This window comes from Macrosteles quadrilineatus, unplaced genomic scaffold, assembly GCF_028750875.1.
Source record: "Macrosteles quadrilineatus isolate MER2022 unplaced genomic scaffold, UCM_ALF_1.0 Scaffold_2__2_contigs__length_208266976, whole genome shotgun sequence".
Taxonomy (NCBI): Eukaryota; Metazoa; Arthropoda; class Insecta; order Hemiptera; family Cicadellidae; genus Macrosteles; species Macrosteles quadrilineatus.
The window spans coordinates 140,283,853-140,298,926 of record NW_026542595.1 but is presented as its reverse complement, the minus strand read 5'-3'; the positions used below and the strand labels follow the sequence as shown (position 1 = coordinate 140,298,926).

At 34.4% G+C, this 15,074-nt stretch overlaps 1 protein-coding gene across 19 annotated transcripts in view; it reads left to right on the top strand.

Annotated features, from left to right (window-relative positions):
- LOC128987958 (CUGBP Elav-like family member 1) overlaps positions 1–15,074 on the top strand; it is a 696,992-nt gene that overhangs the window by 669,915 nt on the left and 12,003 nt on the right. For 15 of the 19 annotated variants that reach the window (XM_054409105.1, XM_054409104.1, XM_054409093.1 and 12 more), the window contains 5 exons: positions 4,474–4,575; positions 5,872–5,937; positions 7,266–7,295; positions 9,269–9,304; positions 10,341–10,370. In XM_054409105.1, the coding sequence (XP_054265080.1) occupies positions 4,474–4,575; positions 5,872–5,937; positions 7,266–7,295; positions 9,269–9,304; positions 10,341–10,370 (264 nt within the window). The remainder of the gene's footprint in view (positions 1–4,473; positions 4,576–5,871; positions 5,938–7,265; positions 7,296–9,268; positions 9,305–10,340; positions 10,371–15,074) is intronic. The other 4 variants (XM_054409101.1, XM_054409108.1, XM_054409100.1 and 1 more) reach the window with 3 other exon arrangements.

Below are 15,074 nucleotides of genomic sequence, written 5' to 3'. Positions count from 1 at the left end.
AAGTAGAGTAGACTGAGGGATTCCGGTTTGTAACTAGAGTAGAGTGAGGGACTCCGGTATGTAACTAGAGTAGACTGAGGGATTCCGGTATGTAACTAGAGTAGACTGAGGGACTCCGGTTTGTAACTAGAGTAGAGTGAGGGACTCCGGTATGTAACTAGAGTAGACTGAGGGACCCAGTCCTGTATAAAGTGGAGATAATGATGAGTGTGCCATTCTTATAGAAAGCGAAGTTGGTGATAAGATTGGCCAACCTAATCTTGTACAACGGATTTGCAACCACAGTAAGAAAAATACAATTATTTTCATTTCCCATGAACAGTTACAGTATGGTACATTTATGGAATTTTTAAACTTAAACTAAACAAAGAAATCCCTTACTGACAAATAGATCTAAGTCTATAGAACATAGAATTATTGAAATAAAAAAAGTAACTAAATAAAGTTAAGTAAATAATTAATTTCCTGTCTGACGTTGAACATAAGTTGACTTGAATAAAAAAAGTGTAACTAAAATAAGGAAAATCCTACTTGAGTAGATATCCGTGTTTTGGCTGGGTTACAATACATAGGAAAATAACTAAGGGTTAATTTTTTTTTTTATGTAAGGTACTTGAATAAAGGTACTTTGATGAAAACCATCACATGATTGGTAATTCTAATGCCAGATTTTGGTTATCAGAGAAGAGCATTGGGCCATGGGGGGACTGGGGAGTATACCTGAGTGAGTCAGTGATAGTGAAGATAGTAGGCAAAAGGTCAGGTCTATAACAATGCTCAGTTATAAAAACTGCCTCAATGTCCTCCAAACTAAGCCATACAGCCTACATGATTTTGAGACATAATGGAAAGATAAGGTGAATTAAGAAGTTCAACATTGTTTCATGTACATTTCTGTTATATTTGTGGGACAGTTGTTATTCCTCAAGTGGATTCGGTGAATATAGATGTTCGCTAGTATTTTTTAATACCTAAGTAAGTCAGGAAGAGGAATTAGTGGGGTCGTATAGCTGCATATGATGGCACTCGATGGCAGAATATTTCAGTTCTGGCAGAGAGGCTGCAATTTTAGGTGGTTATAGTATACAAGTTTCTGAACCTAAAACCACCCAGACCCCAATTTTTAAGGACCTCGGTCGTCCGTAATGACGTCATAAAAATGGCGGCCCTAAGAGGATGCTGGGTCCCCATGAATTGGCTATAATGACCGAATGCCTGAACCGATTTTCATGAAATTTGGCTCACAAGTGCTTGAATACATTATCTCGGCCTGGGTTGAATATGGTCAAGTTTCATCAAGTCATTTCAAAATGGCGGCTGTTCAAAACTAAAATAAATATGAGGAAAATAATTGTGAATTGTTTTATACAGGGTGAGTTTCAAATGAGTTCCCCCTACTTTTTATACATTTCTTAAGATATCAACTCCGAACCAGGTCAGATAATTGTAGAGTAGCGAGTACTTCATTTTGACTGGGTTTTATTTTATCCGTTTTTTGTTATCAAGCTTTCTTGATAAAATATAACAATTATTTTGATTTAAAATGTCAATATTTCAAAAACCAAATATGACAATGAAAAACGGATTGCGGCATTGAATTCAACATAAAAAAGTAGTTCACAATAATGGGTCACAACACCACCTTCATATTTAAAATAATTTATCACACTTCAAAATGGCAGATCCAAGATGGCGGCTGAAAAAAATACATCCGTCATAACCGAGTGAAAATAGGTCAACAATGAATGGTGGTGTCCACTTATCTTTATCTAGCACTATTTTGAGATTGTGGCCTTAGTTTGTAAATGCACAATGTTATAATGGACTAAAAATAAAGTTATAAAAAGTTCTCATAACTTAGGAATGGATCAAAATTTTTTTAACGGATTGCAGCATCGTATTCAGCGTAAAAGCCTTGTTTGAAACGGTGGGACACAACCCTACCTTTACATTTGAAAAAATAACTTTTTATCCAAAATGGCAGATCCAAGATGGCGGCCAAAAATTTAAACCCAGTCAAAATGAAGTACTTGCTACACTAGAATGATCTGACATGGTTTAAAGTTGATATCTTAAGAAATGTATAAAAAAGTAGGGGGGGGGGAACTCATTTAAAACTCACCCTGTATAAAACAATTCACAATTATTTTTCTCAATTTTTTTTATTTTTGAACAACCACCATTTTGAAATGACGTGATGAAACTTGACCATTTTCAACCCAGGCCGAGATAATGTATTCAAGCACTTGTGTGCCAAATTTCATGAAAATCGGTTCAGGCATTCGGTCGTTATAGCCAATTCATGGGGACCCAGCATCCTCTTACGGCCGCCATTTTGATGACGTCATTACGGACGACCCAGGTCCTTAAAAATTGGGGTCTGGGCGGTTTTAGGTTCAGAAACTTGTATACTATAACCACCTAAAATTGCAGCCTCTCTGCCAGAACTGAAATATTTTCCTGCTACCCAACCTGACTAAATATAACACTGTTGATAGTTAAAAAATGTAACAAAGAAAGAAATGTAATTCATTGTATCTCTCATTTTATAACAATCTATCTATATATTAATAGGCAAGCATGTTTCTTTAAAACCTTTTTTCTCAGCTCGTGAGTATCGTAGGGAAAATCTACGCATACCGTTAGAAAGCTATTTTCCTGTAGGTGTGCAGAATACCTTTATAAATTAAAATAGGCTCAAAAATAAGCACAACAAATGAATTTGAAATTTTAAAAAATTAACATGGGTCTTATGGGTTGCTATGGTGATGACGAAATAACAACAAAATATAAACAGAAAATCAAAACAAATGGAAGACATTCCAATCACATGTTTTATTTACAGTGTGGGGTGAAAATAGAGAAGTTTGCACAAAACATACTTTTGGTCGATTTTTCGACCACGGGGCGTGCTCTCGTTGTAATTAAATGGTAAAACATTTATTGTGTAAGAGTATCCAATAGTCAATGGTTGGATTAAGTTCAACTCAATTATTGTGATATTGCATAATTCTTCTAAATAAAATCATAAATACATACAATCCGTTGACAATAAGGCTGAAATCAGTGCAGTATACCAGTTTTAAAGTGTTAATCAAATAAACCACTACTCTACTAAGTGTTGAAGATAATCAACCTAATCGGATCTTTGTAGTGCAATAGAAGCAATGGACAAAGTGAAATGGTGGCAGTATTCGAGTAGCATTATTTCATTAATGTTGCGGAACCTTCCAATGTAATTGGCAACTACAATTGGTATAATTCCATTTGCTCATTGTATCTTCTTTATTTTGTTTTACAATATTTTTTGACATTATTCGTAGAGCCATTTCTGTTACCATCCTTATTTACTAAACACTCATAACAAGTCTGTTAATCTTTCTAGATAAATTAATCAAAATTTAAAATTAAGAACACCTAAATAAAAGTCAATTTAATTAGCTAATATCATTATTGTGGGTTTATGGGTAAAATTGTTCATGTTTTTTATTGTAACAAGAAAAAGTTTAGTGAGACAACGATAAATTTTGTCAAAACAATTTCGAACTACTCCAGTGTAAATTAATTACTAAAGTAATTCTTAATAACTCAATAACTTTCAACATTGAGTTCATTGAAAAGTATAACAAGATTTAAGATTATTACAGCTTGAGAAACAAAATGAAAAGCATCGAAATAAATCCTCCAGCGAGAAATATTGTTGCCAGACTTATCTATTGTGCAAACAGAAAAGTTTTTGAAACATGCTTCAGTAATTTCCTCGATTTCAAGTTCCCATCAGAAAGTTTGCCTTCTTGTCTACAGGAGTCAGATGTTAATGTTTGAGTGTTACTCCTCAAAATTTACATTGTTTAATATTCCTCAAACTTTATGAATTTCTGCTTGACTAATGCTGTTTTGATACATAACATTTGGTTGTAAAACTTTCTCTTGCAATACCTGGAACTAGTGTATAATACAGCAAGAAAATATTAATATATGATAGAAGATTGGTTTCAGCTTCAGCATCTCCTTGGTATATCTTACTATACTTATCAGAGGTCTAATGTTTAATAAAACATGCGTTACACATTTTTACTCATTATTAGTCATCTTGAAACTCAAGAGGGAGCTATTCCTCTGCCTAAATCATATTTTAAGTGCAAAACTAAGATGAGTGCGGAAAATTCAACACGCCTCGGAATACTGATTTCAACCCAAATCAATCATGATACATTTACATAGTTTTGCAAAACTTGTACCAGAAAGTAAAATTTTATGGCATTGACTTTACAATGCTGTAGTGGACATCCCATTTAAATGAATCATTCAGCTATTGCCAACTTTATTTCTCCCTTAATTTTGGTAGCTGAGATAGTTGATGTGATATATAAGATGCTTAAAAAGACAGGTGAACATAATAACATTAAATCATTCTGATTTGGAGAGTATGGCCTAAGGTAATCTCCGTGTAATATTTCTCATATTTTTCAGCCCTGCCTAACCTCTCAGCGCTGAACAGCTCAACAGCAAGCCTGGGAGAAATCAATCCTGCCAACCTCCAAGGCTTGGCCTCCTTAGCTAATTTCCCTGCTAGTGAGTAAATCTAGATTGTGGTTTAAGTCTTGAAGATTTGATATGTTGTGATTCAGATATAAAATTAATTAACAGAATATAGATCCAACACACACAGTATTTTGTCAAATATTGTCGATCGGCAGATTTTTATCCTAGTTTTCATATTATTTTTTATAACGGTAAATCGGCACCACAATATTTGTACCCTTCTTAACTGTCTACATTATTGCACATCCAGCCAGCTATTACTGTACATTATTGGATTCGACCAGTTGTTTTTTCATTGCTGAATTCTCAAGATTGATCTGTGAATGTTGTTTATAAAGAGCTAAATTTAATTGACAGTCAGACCCGAAACTTGACTGAAAGCTTCAAACAACTGTCTAGTGCTAACAGTCTCGCTGGCAGTCCATTGTCTTCTCATGCTAAAGACAAGCCCAAAATAATTAGTGGACATCAGCCAAATCATTTAAACACTAAAGAACACATTATGACTGACAGGGCTATTTTTATGTGGCTATTGCTGTATTGAAATCTAAATTATAAGGTTCTTGATGACATCCTTGTCACTTGTGCTTTGTCACTGAAATTGTGAACTTTATGAAGGATGAGGAATACCTTTTTATTTTACAGCACCACACACATTCAGTGCTCCTTTACATTCTAAACTGACTGCATCTTTTACCAGATCAACTCTTATCATACTGTCCATTTTAATTTATATCTGCTTAAGATCAGTTTATCTAGGGTAGGGTTGTCACAATTAAACCGTTTCTGTCAGGACAGTCCCAACTTTAGTATTTTGCTCGTTTTTATATCTATGCTAATCCTAGGGGGATGAGGTGGATGAGGACCCGCCCTGACTTTTCCCTATCCAAAGGTGGCAACCCTGATCTAGAGTATTAAGTTATGGCTAACTTAAAAAAATTGACTACTTACATCATGGTAAAATTTATTTTTTGTCTGTTACCAATCTAAAAGACTCCTTTAGCTTTTTGTGTTTAGAGTTGCATATGACTCTTGCCGTAGGATAATTTCATCTTTTTTATCATTGTAGATCTAAATGACTACTAAATAAATACTATTTAGTCTTCTGACAAAGCTAGGGTACTCAGTGAACTGAAAGGATAAAATTTAGTAGCTACTGCCAGGAGACAAACCGTCATGGTTTTTGTAGCCAGTCATGCTACAAATTGAGCCTCCAACTCGGGTAGCTGTCAAATAATACTCATCAAGTTTGCAGATTTCTTTTGTAATATTATTTATGTGTTTGTTTTCACAATATAATCTACAAGCCAAATTTAAATGTTGCAGTTAACCCGATAAACATGCAGAATCTGGTCACACTGGCGGCAATCACTGCGGCAAACTCACCAACAGGTAGGAACTTGCCTCAACTTGCTAACATACATAGCTGTAAAACAACTGAAAAATGTCTCTGGCTTACATACCCAAACTAGAATAAAACATGATCAGATCAAAGTCTGTCACAATTTAGACCCCTCAAATGGTATTTAAATCCCGAAAAAGAAGTCTACAAGGAAGGTACTAACAAATAAAGGATAAATTTTCCCATCATTAAAACTATATCAATCCAAAATTTTAAGAATACTGGAACAAAATCATGTAAATACATAGGAGTCCTAAATGTTCAAGTTGTGACATTTTAGTCTACATGACTATGAACAAAGCTACCGAGTTGTCATACATGTTGTTGTCCAATCCATTCTTAATAAGTCTACTGCACTAGTAATTGGCCAACATTTTGATTTTGTTATCCGTTTTTACCATGTATCAATTTAGTATCATGAATTAGTTCTCATGATCGATAACTGTGTCTAGTAAAGTTAATATTTTCAAACATGGTTTTATAAAGTTCCATGTTTCCTGGAGACAGTAAAATTATTTAAAACTGGTTGGAAGTAGAATACTCTTGTACTTTACAGCAAGTTTGAGAGGTTTTGAAATATAAAGAACCTATACACAGGGAGTGTGAACGTAATAATGACAGTTTGTATTCTTTGTTAGTTCTCTGTTCTAATATCTCCATCAGTAGGCTTCAAAAACACACTGGTAAATGTTACATCGTGTTCATCTAAATAGAAGTAATTTATTGTAAGTTTACATTTTTAACACAGAATATTCCCAGAAACATTGTCATTTAACAAAACGCTACATACAATACCCGTAAAACCGTACGGAATACAAATTAATGGAATTCTTTAAAAGGAATATGGTTCAGCTAGATTAGCTGAGGAAATTAAGAGTCCAGGGGCTAAAATACACAGTAAAAAAAAAAAACACAAAACGTGTCAATGATATTTCCTCCTTCTTTAGATAATAAGTTGAAAAAAATTTCAACTAAAGTTCAAAACTGGAGATATCTTGAGTTTTTATAATCTTGAATAATTTAATCACCACATAAGTATTTTAATTGGCATTTCTCATCAGCCTACGCTCTGAATAAGTCTCTACATCAGAACGAAATATCAGTGTTGTGTGTGTTCTTTTATTTTGTTCTTTTGTTGTGTTTTTTTCCTGGACTCTTAATATTCTCAGGGAAGATAGCTGAACTATATTCCTCTTTCCCCCTCAAAACATTCCTTACTAGCCAATTGGCTTTCCTTTAAATTATAAAAATTTACGTTAACAACTAAAGAATTTGCTTTTTCTAGTCAGCCAGCCCAATGAATATTCTTGTTTTATAGGGTCCAGCACATCTAGTCTCAGTAGTCCAGGTCTGTGATATTTCAGATCCCCCATTTTACCCTTTGTATATTATATTTTACCCTTATTCAGTATTTATAACAAACTTATAATTTGTATTTTAGAACATCCTTTTTATGAGTAAATGATTGTGCATGACCCCAAGACTTTTTTTTAGAACTTGCAATGCCTTTTTTCTACCTGTAGAATAATTGTAGCTCTAAATCAATGTGTTTTTTCATTGCATCAGAATTTTTGTCAACCTCTTATTATATGCCACATGAATAAAATGTCTTTTGATTTTTTTCTGTTTATGATTTTAAAGTAACATTTTGATATTTTTGTTATGTAGACAATTTTGTATCAGATTGAATGATTGGAGTATTTCTTTTTGAGTCAACTACAGTATATTCTATATTTTCTCATACTTAAACCAACATATTTATGTTACAGTAATTGTATGAAAGTCTGATTTCACCCAAATATAACTGGGTCAGTGGCGTAGCCAGGATTCTGCTTTGGGGGGGGCCCGATCCGGGGGGTCTGGGGGGTGGAATACCCCCCAGGACCGAAGGGGGGTCCTCCCCCGGGAAAAATTTTGGTATTTTATGGTGATAAATTGCAGTTTACAACACCTCTGGAGGCTCTAAAGTAGAGAATAATATTGGTGTATTACTACTAAAAATTATTTTTTTACTGTTCTGAAATCTAAACAAGTTGCCTAAACTACTATTAATCTGCGTGACGTAATTTTAATAAAATAAATCAAGCTAATAAAACTGCACTCAACTTATAGAATAAAGCATACTAATGGTCGTCCAGTGATTGAAAACTCGACCAAAAATATGTAATGTACACGCAATGACTATTGGATACTGAAGTAGACACTATATGTACCAGTTGCCGTCATTTTTTTAATTATAAAACATTGTACAGAAGACCCTATATAATCGGCACTGTACCACTCCGGCACTCCAGTAATCCGGCGTCTTTTGGCGGGAGGTCTTCCGCGGTCGCGGCAAAATTCTGATTATCTCCCGCGGCCGTGTAGATATCATCATTCTCTCCCGCGGTCATGAAAACGTCATCGTCGTCTTGCGCGATCGCGGCAATATCATGAACATCTCCCGCAGACGTATAGACGTTATCATCGCCTCCCACGGTTACGGAAACGCCATCGTCGTCTTGTGTGATCGCGGAAAAATCATGAACATCTCCCGCGGTCATGTACTGTAGACATTATCGTGGTCTTTCACGGTCGCGGCGAAGATTTTATCATTTCCCGCGGCCATGTAAACATCATTGTCTACTCCCGCAGTCACAGAAACGTCATCGTCGACTTGCGCGATCGCGGCAAAATCATAAACATCTCCCACGGTCACGGAAACGTCATCGTCGTCATGCGCGATCGCGTCAAAATCACGAACATCTCCCGCGGCCGTACACGTTATCATCGTTTCCCTCGATTACGGAAACGTCATCGTCGTCACGCCCGATCGCGGCAATAGCGGTTTCCGATCGCGCGATCTTCGGAGACGTGTTTTAATTGCATTTTAAGTGTTTTTATTGATAACATTCCAGTAATCCGGCATTTTATATAATAACAACTTGTATTGTGTAGTGTGTACGCACTCATTTGAGTGTTTCTAGAACGCGCATTGCTACGCTCCCGTGTGCCGTGTGTACAAGGTAACTAAAAAAAAAAAAATTGGGGGGCCCGGCCCCCTCCCTGGATACGCCACTGAACTGGGTGTATCTATTTTTACAAGAATGCTGTGTACTGTAATATTGAAATACACGTTACTTCTGTGTCATGATTATATTTGTTTTGTTTTTATAATAATGATTACAAACAAAACCAAATACTGATAATTTGGGATTTATTCTTGACGTTTTCAGATCTTAGTTTATAATTAAGCCAGAAATTCCCTAAACTTTGGGATATTTTTTGGGCTTTTACCACTACCTCAAAAATATTTTTGACCTTTTTATACTTTTGTTTCAGCACATTCAAGTTTAACTGGTTCAGCTACTGCAGCAGGTTCGTATTAGATATTTTATCAATAAGGTGTTATTTACAATAGAGAATTTACCATCCAAACTGATAAAGACCAAGTTGTGGTTCTCATAATGAAACACAATTTATTCAGCTTTATATCAATTCAATACTAATGGAAGTAGCAGGATGTCTTCTAGTTTCTTTAGATAAAAATCCATGAGTTTCTATGATCTTTTTGTTCTGGGGAATTATCCTTCACATTCATAATTCTCTTTTATAATTGGGGAAATTCATTAAATTCCAAAAGTCATGAGTTCAGTATGAATTGTATGTTCAGTATGTTTTGAAATGTTTTGTTTTATTCATTTGATTATGTTGAAAAATTACACTTATCAATATAATACCCAAAACAGGAATGATCTTCAATATCCTCTGAAATATATAGTACAGCTCTGTATGAAGGATCGCCATGGTACACGGGTAGGAAAATTTACAATAATCTCTCAGAACAAATTAAAACGGAAGAAAATATGTTATCTTTACAAGAAAATTAAAATCTTATATCTCATCTCAATACACAACTTAATTAAATGTAAGGATGAAAGTCAAGCCCTCCTTTCATCAGGTTTGTTATCATTTATTACATTTCTTATAAAATGTTAAGTCTAATTTCACATTTAGGATACTTTTTCCAGTTTGCTTGTTATCAATCTATCATGACTTACTTCTTATTTAGCTAAATTTATCTTGTTTGCAGATTAATTTACAATAAGTACTTCTAACATCCATGTTTTAACAGATACCAACCCTTTATGAATTATTGCAATTTGTTTCAAAAAGTCCCATTAAAACACATAATCGAGCCTTTATTGGATCTAGTGCAATCATATTTCAGGGAAATGTAACAATCAATAATTTTTACTAAAAATTAGGTTACACTTTTGGCATTGAACAATTTTTTCATTATTATAATCATTACTATCCATTAATTCTCTTGTTATCAGGTTTCAAATTTACAATCACCATTTTTTTTATAAGGAATGAATGCTTTTACTATTAGATTTATCAAATTTTTCAGCTGCTTTGTTGGGGAAAGCCACAACACCTGGTAAGGCTGAAATGGGTTCATCGTGCATTTTTTGGCTTTGAAGTTTCATTTTTTTTAAATAGCCAATAAATTTTTGTATTAGCATGCTACTCATTTCATTTTAGTTATTGGTTTCAAATGAATAACGTTTATGTAAAGACTTCTCGAATACATATACTTCTTAGTAACTAAAAATACAATACTGTGTTAGTGAAGTATATACCACATTCCCATGTAATGTTGTATCCAGTTGTAGAACTAGGGATGATCGGTGGATCGTTAACACGTTCGCGGCGGCACGTCAAATGGCGGGCGTATCCCAGGTGCGGCGCAGCCCTCAGCATCGAACAAACCCGATTGCCGCGTGTGATTGACTTTCCAATTTCGGTCTGACAAATAGCAAATAACGTGCGAGGATGTCCTGCTTTACAACGAGAGTCGACGTAGTTCGCTAAACACCAACAGAAAGCAGCACTGCTTGTAACGTAGCCGGTCCCATTGGAATTGTATTGCCAAATGGAGGAAAAAAGACGGGACAAAAGTAGAATTTTGAGATTGCCAGACGGGGATTTTACGGGGAAATTTACTACCAACCTACACCACAACAAAATACAGTATACTATTGAGCAGTGCTGTGTGAGGTTTCAAGTTTCTAGCTCTAATCCTGGCTTAAAAATAAATCATTTCGTACTGCATTGCAGCTTGGGAGCGATCGCACCCACCAGGATGGCATTAGGGTTCCGTATGGGAGCGATCGCTCCCATGCCGCCGCGAACGTGTTAACCAGTTTACAAAACAGACATTTGAGTAAATTTTGGTTTATCGATCGCAGGGCATGATGATAATGATGTATTTAAAACCGCGGGAGATGTTCAAGATTTTTCCATGATTGTGGAAGATGATTACAATAGTGTTACAATCTTTGGATTAAAGTCATGATGGCATTATTACTAATGCACACTCGACTAAATGTAGGCCTATGGTTACTAGCTGACAACTGATAAAATTACAACCCACTCATCCCTATGCAGAATGAAAACTAACATACGAGTATTTCAATCAATCCACTTGTTTTGCTGCTGTGCATACTTTTGTCTTTATTAAACGTGAAGCACATTTACTGTGGATTAAAGTACATTTTATAATGCCATAAACTTATAGTATGATAAACCAGAGCCACTTTAATGTTTCCCAGGGGCGTAAGATGTTTTAGATTTGTAAGGGAAGAAGAGAATTTTTTCCACACAAGGAGAGGGTGGACAGGGCACAAACAACTCTAAGGCACATAGCGAGCCACATACAAACTAGGGGTCTGTGATAAACCAAAGGGTAACATTCAACTTAAAATAGCAGAACCTCTATGGAAGGATCATTCAACTATGTTCTCCCAACTGGTCAATCATTAAAGTTATATTTTCTTTGCAAGGGATAGAATTCTTTGGGCTCAGTAAAGAAAGACAAATAAATGATATGATATTACAAATACCTAGTAGTTATCATAGTGAATTGTGACTTTGAGTATAAACATTATTCATTTGGGATCTATAACTTTGTTGTGTAAGTTGCATGTAAATTGACAAAACACTAAAAGAAATCTTTTAAATTAGGAATATGTTTGAAATGATTTGGACCGTTCCCTTTCAAATTGTAAAAAATGCCATTGGTGTAGATAAAAAACACAAAAAAATATGTGGTTGGCGGATGATGTGTGGTCCCATATACAGCGAACAAATTTATTCTTCTACACCAGATAATTTTTAATCGTCATAATATAAGATATAATTTAATTTTTCAGTTTTGTAATTAAGTATTTGTTTCTTCCATTTTAAGTTTATTCAAGTTTTTAGGACTTCATGTATAATTCAATTAAAAACCATGAAACTAATGCATCATATCCGCATGTGTCTTCTTCTACTTTCATGGATTGACTGAATACAAGCAAAATTCATTTAACAATACAGTTTAAGCATTAAAAACTGAAAAAATAAATTACAACAATAACATCTTGCTTTTTAATAAAACCCCCAAAGCACATTTTTCAACAAACTTTGTAGACATATTTTGTCTCTTTTCAGCAATCATTTAGAAGATTTTCAGAAGCAATTCTGTATACCTTAACGGAAGACCCTACAGAATATAAAATATGCTTTTCTAAGACATTTTTGAGGTTGTGTAGCTAATGGTTTTGTTGTAAGATTTTGCTTTTATTTGGGGTAGTTTGGATTGTTAAATTATTTATTTACTTTATGTTTTTGCACTCATTCACGTGTGTGTGTTCTGTTTTTGTTTTATACTTGTTAAATGTGTGGTTTGTGAAATCCTATATATTTAAAATCATTACCGGTAATATCCTACATATAATAAAATAAACATACTAATACCATGATCACACCACCAACAACTGGGCCCATACAACTGGGTCAACTGTTAGGATACTCAGGACAGATTTTGTTATAATTCTTAAAACTTGATATAAAAGATAGCCATTATTGAACCTTAAAATATTATCATTGTTGAGTACCAAAAACCATAATTATAAAATTGTATTAAAAATTGTATTATAAATTGCTACCACTCTCAATTAATTCCCATGAAATATTGTGTATGGATGTGTGGAATTTCAAAATTGCAGACTTTGTTCACCATTTTTTTAAATTTAGAGTTGAATTGGTTTACGCTTATTATTAGCACATTATATGCTTCTGGGATTAAACCTTACCATCAGGAGCTAAATAAAAGTGTAAACATTTCAAATAATTTGTACTGAACTTATTTTATTATTTACTAGCTGTGTGCCCGTTCTACGCACGGGGATCTTATAGTAGTCAGTTGAAACCTTCTTATATTAAGATTAAGAATAGCAATTAGTTTGCATATTTGCAGATATGCTGGCAAAACTATTATATATAAACCTTCGCAAATACAGTATCTGACAGTTCAAGCCAAAATAAATGCTTCGCAATTAAATGTCGCCCGGATCGTGTTGGTCCATATGTCCAATGATTAAACTTAAAAATGTTTTATAGATCCGTGAAGCGTAGCCCTAAAGTAGGCCTATAATTGAAAGTTACTTTCCACATCGGTTAACTTAAACGTATTTAAAGTACTATCTCAACCTCACCATTTAACACTTTATTCCGGTTGACATTTTCAGTATCAAAGGTGCTCTTGTCCATTCCGTAAAACACTGAGAAATAAGGACATTAATGCGTTACCAACATACAACAAAACAACACAATACAACAATCCAACAAAGGCCACGACCTATTGATACATAAACAATATAAAGGCGTAAACAATTCATGATGGTTTGCCCAACAAATGTTTTACTCAAATAGGTTATCATTTTCTTAGCATACCGGGTAAGCTAAGATTTGGAATCCAGGCAGAAAAAGCAAAACTTATACAGAGTTAAGACATCACTTAAATTGAATACGGACGGCTCTAATAAATAAGGTGCAACACCAACGATATCTAATTTGTAAACTACCGGTTCTAAGGAAAAGAACCAGTACCTATACGTAAGAACCTACCTAAGAATTACAGTAAATCGGACCAATTAAATACATTAATATCTAGTCCCGAGGTTATTGATCTCTTGCTTTTGGATTTTCTCGTAAAAAGTTATAGCGTAAACTTATCGGTGTCAGTTTGAAAAAGAAGCAACCTTACCCAAACAACTTTTTGTTATTTAATAGATTACGCATTCTCTAAACAATGATTAGTATATCTATTAACATTAGAAGGAAATGTGACGAAAATCACACAATGTTGGGGGTTTGGTCATTTGTAATTTTATTTTTTAAGTAGGTAGGCCATGTATTCTATGGAAAAGTACCGGTATCAAGGATCGTCGTCAAAAAGGTTGTTATGAATAAATATGTAGGCTTACGTACCCAAGATATGAGCTATGGGCCTAGTAGAAACAGAAAGTGACACATTGGAAAAGCGAGTTTAGCACTTCCTCTGTTAAACCTCTGTTACAATCACCCACTGCAGTTGTGATTTTTTACTTTACACTTTACACAATCGCCATTGAAGCGCCGTCAATGAGTGGAAACCTTTTTTGTAAGCTATTGGCGACGATCATTTCAGTGTCACAGCCCTATACAACACTGATTCAAGGTCTTCTTCTTTCTGGTTGTCAAAACTCAAGAAACATTTTATACTCAAAGAATTTCTGGTTCCGATTTGGACGATGTCTAGTTATTTAATTTCATTTACGGTTACACTATTAGACTATATTATTGCACTTGCGATTAATTAAATCCGTTCTGTAAGAAAAACGTTTTTAATCTCACTTGGTTGGGATTTGCTTTCAAAACGTGATTCGAAATAGTTGCGGTATTTGTAAACAACATTTGTAAACATGTCATTGACAGCTAGAAAAAATAATCTTGATCCGAACAGCTGTTCGTTATTTCATAGACGATTATGTGATAAAAATTGAACGAAAATTTGACAAAAATCGCACAAAACTGCAATTTTGAACGTCCGTAATTTTATTTACAAAGTAGTGAGGCTATATTTAAATCACTAAAGACACTCTCGCCAATCCAGTGAATACATTAAAATGACTTGGATCTTGATATGTACTCTGGTTTTCACGGAGAAGATTGCGTAAAATGCCATCTTGAGTGTTACAGACAAAGGGACAGACAGACAGACAGAAATTGAGATAAGACTCGTTTCTGCTTCTTTAATGTATAAAACGTAAAAATAACC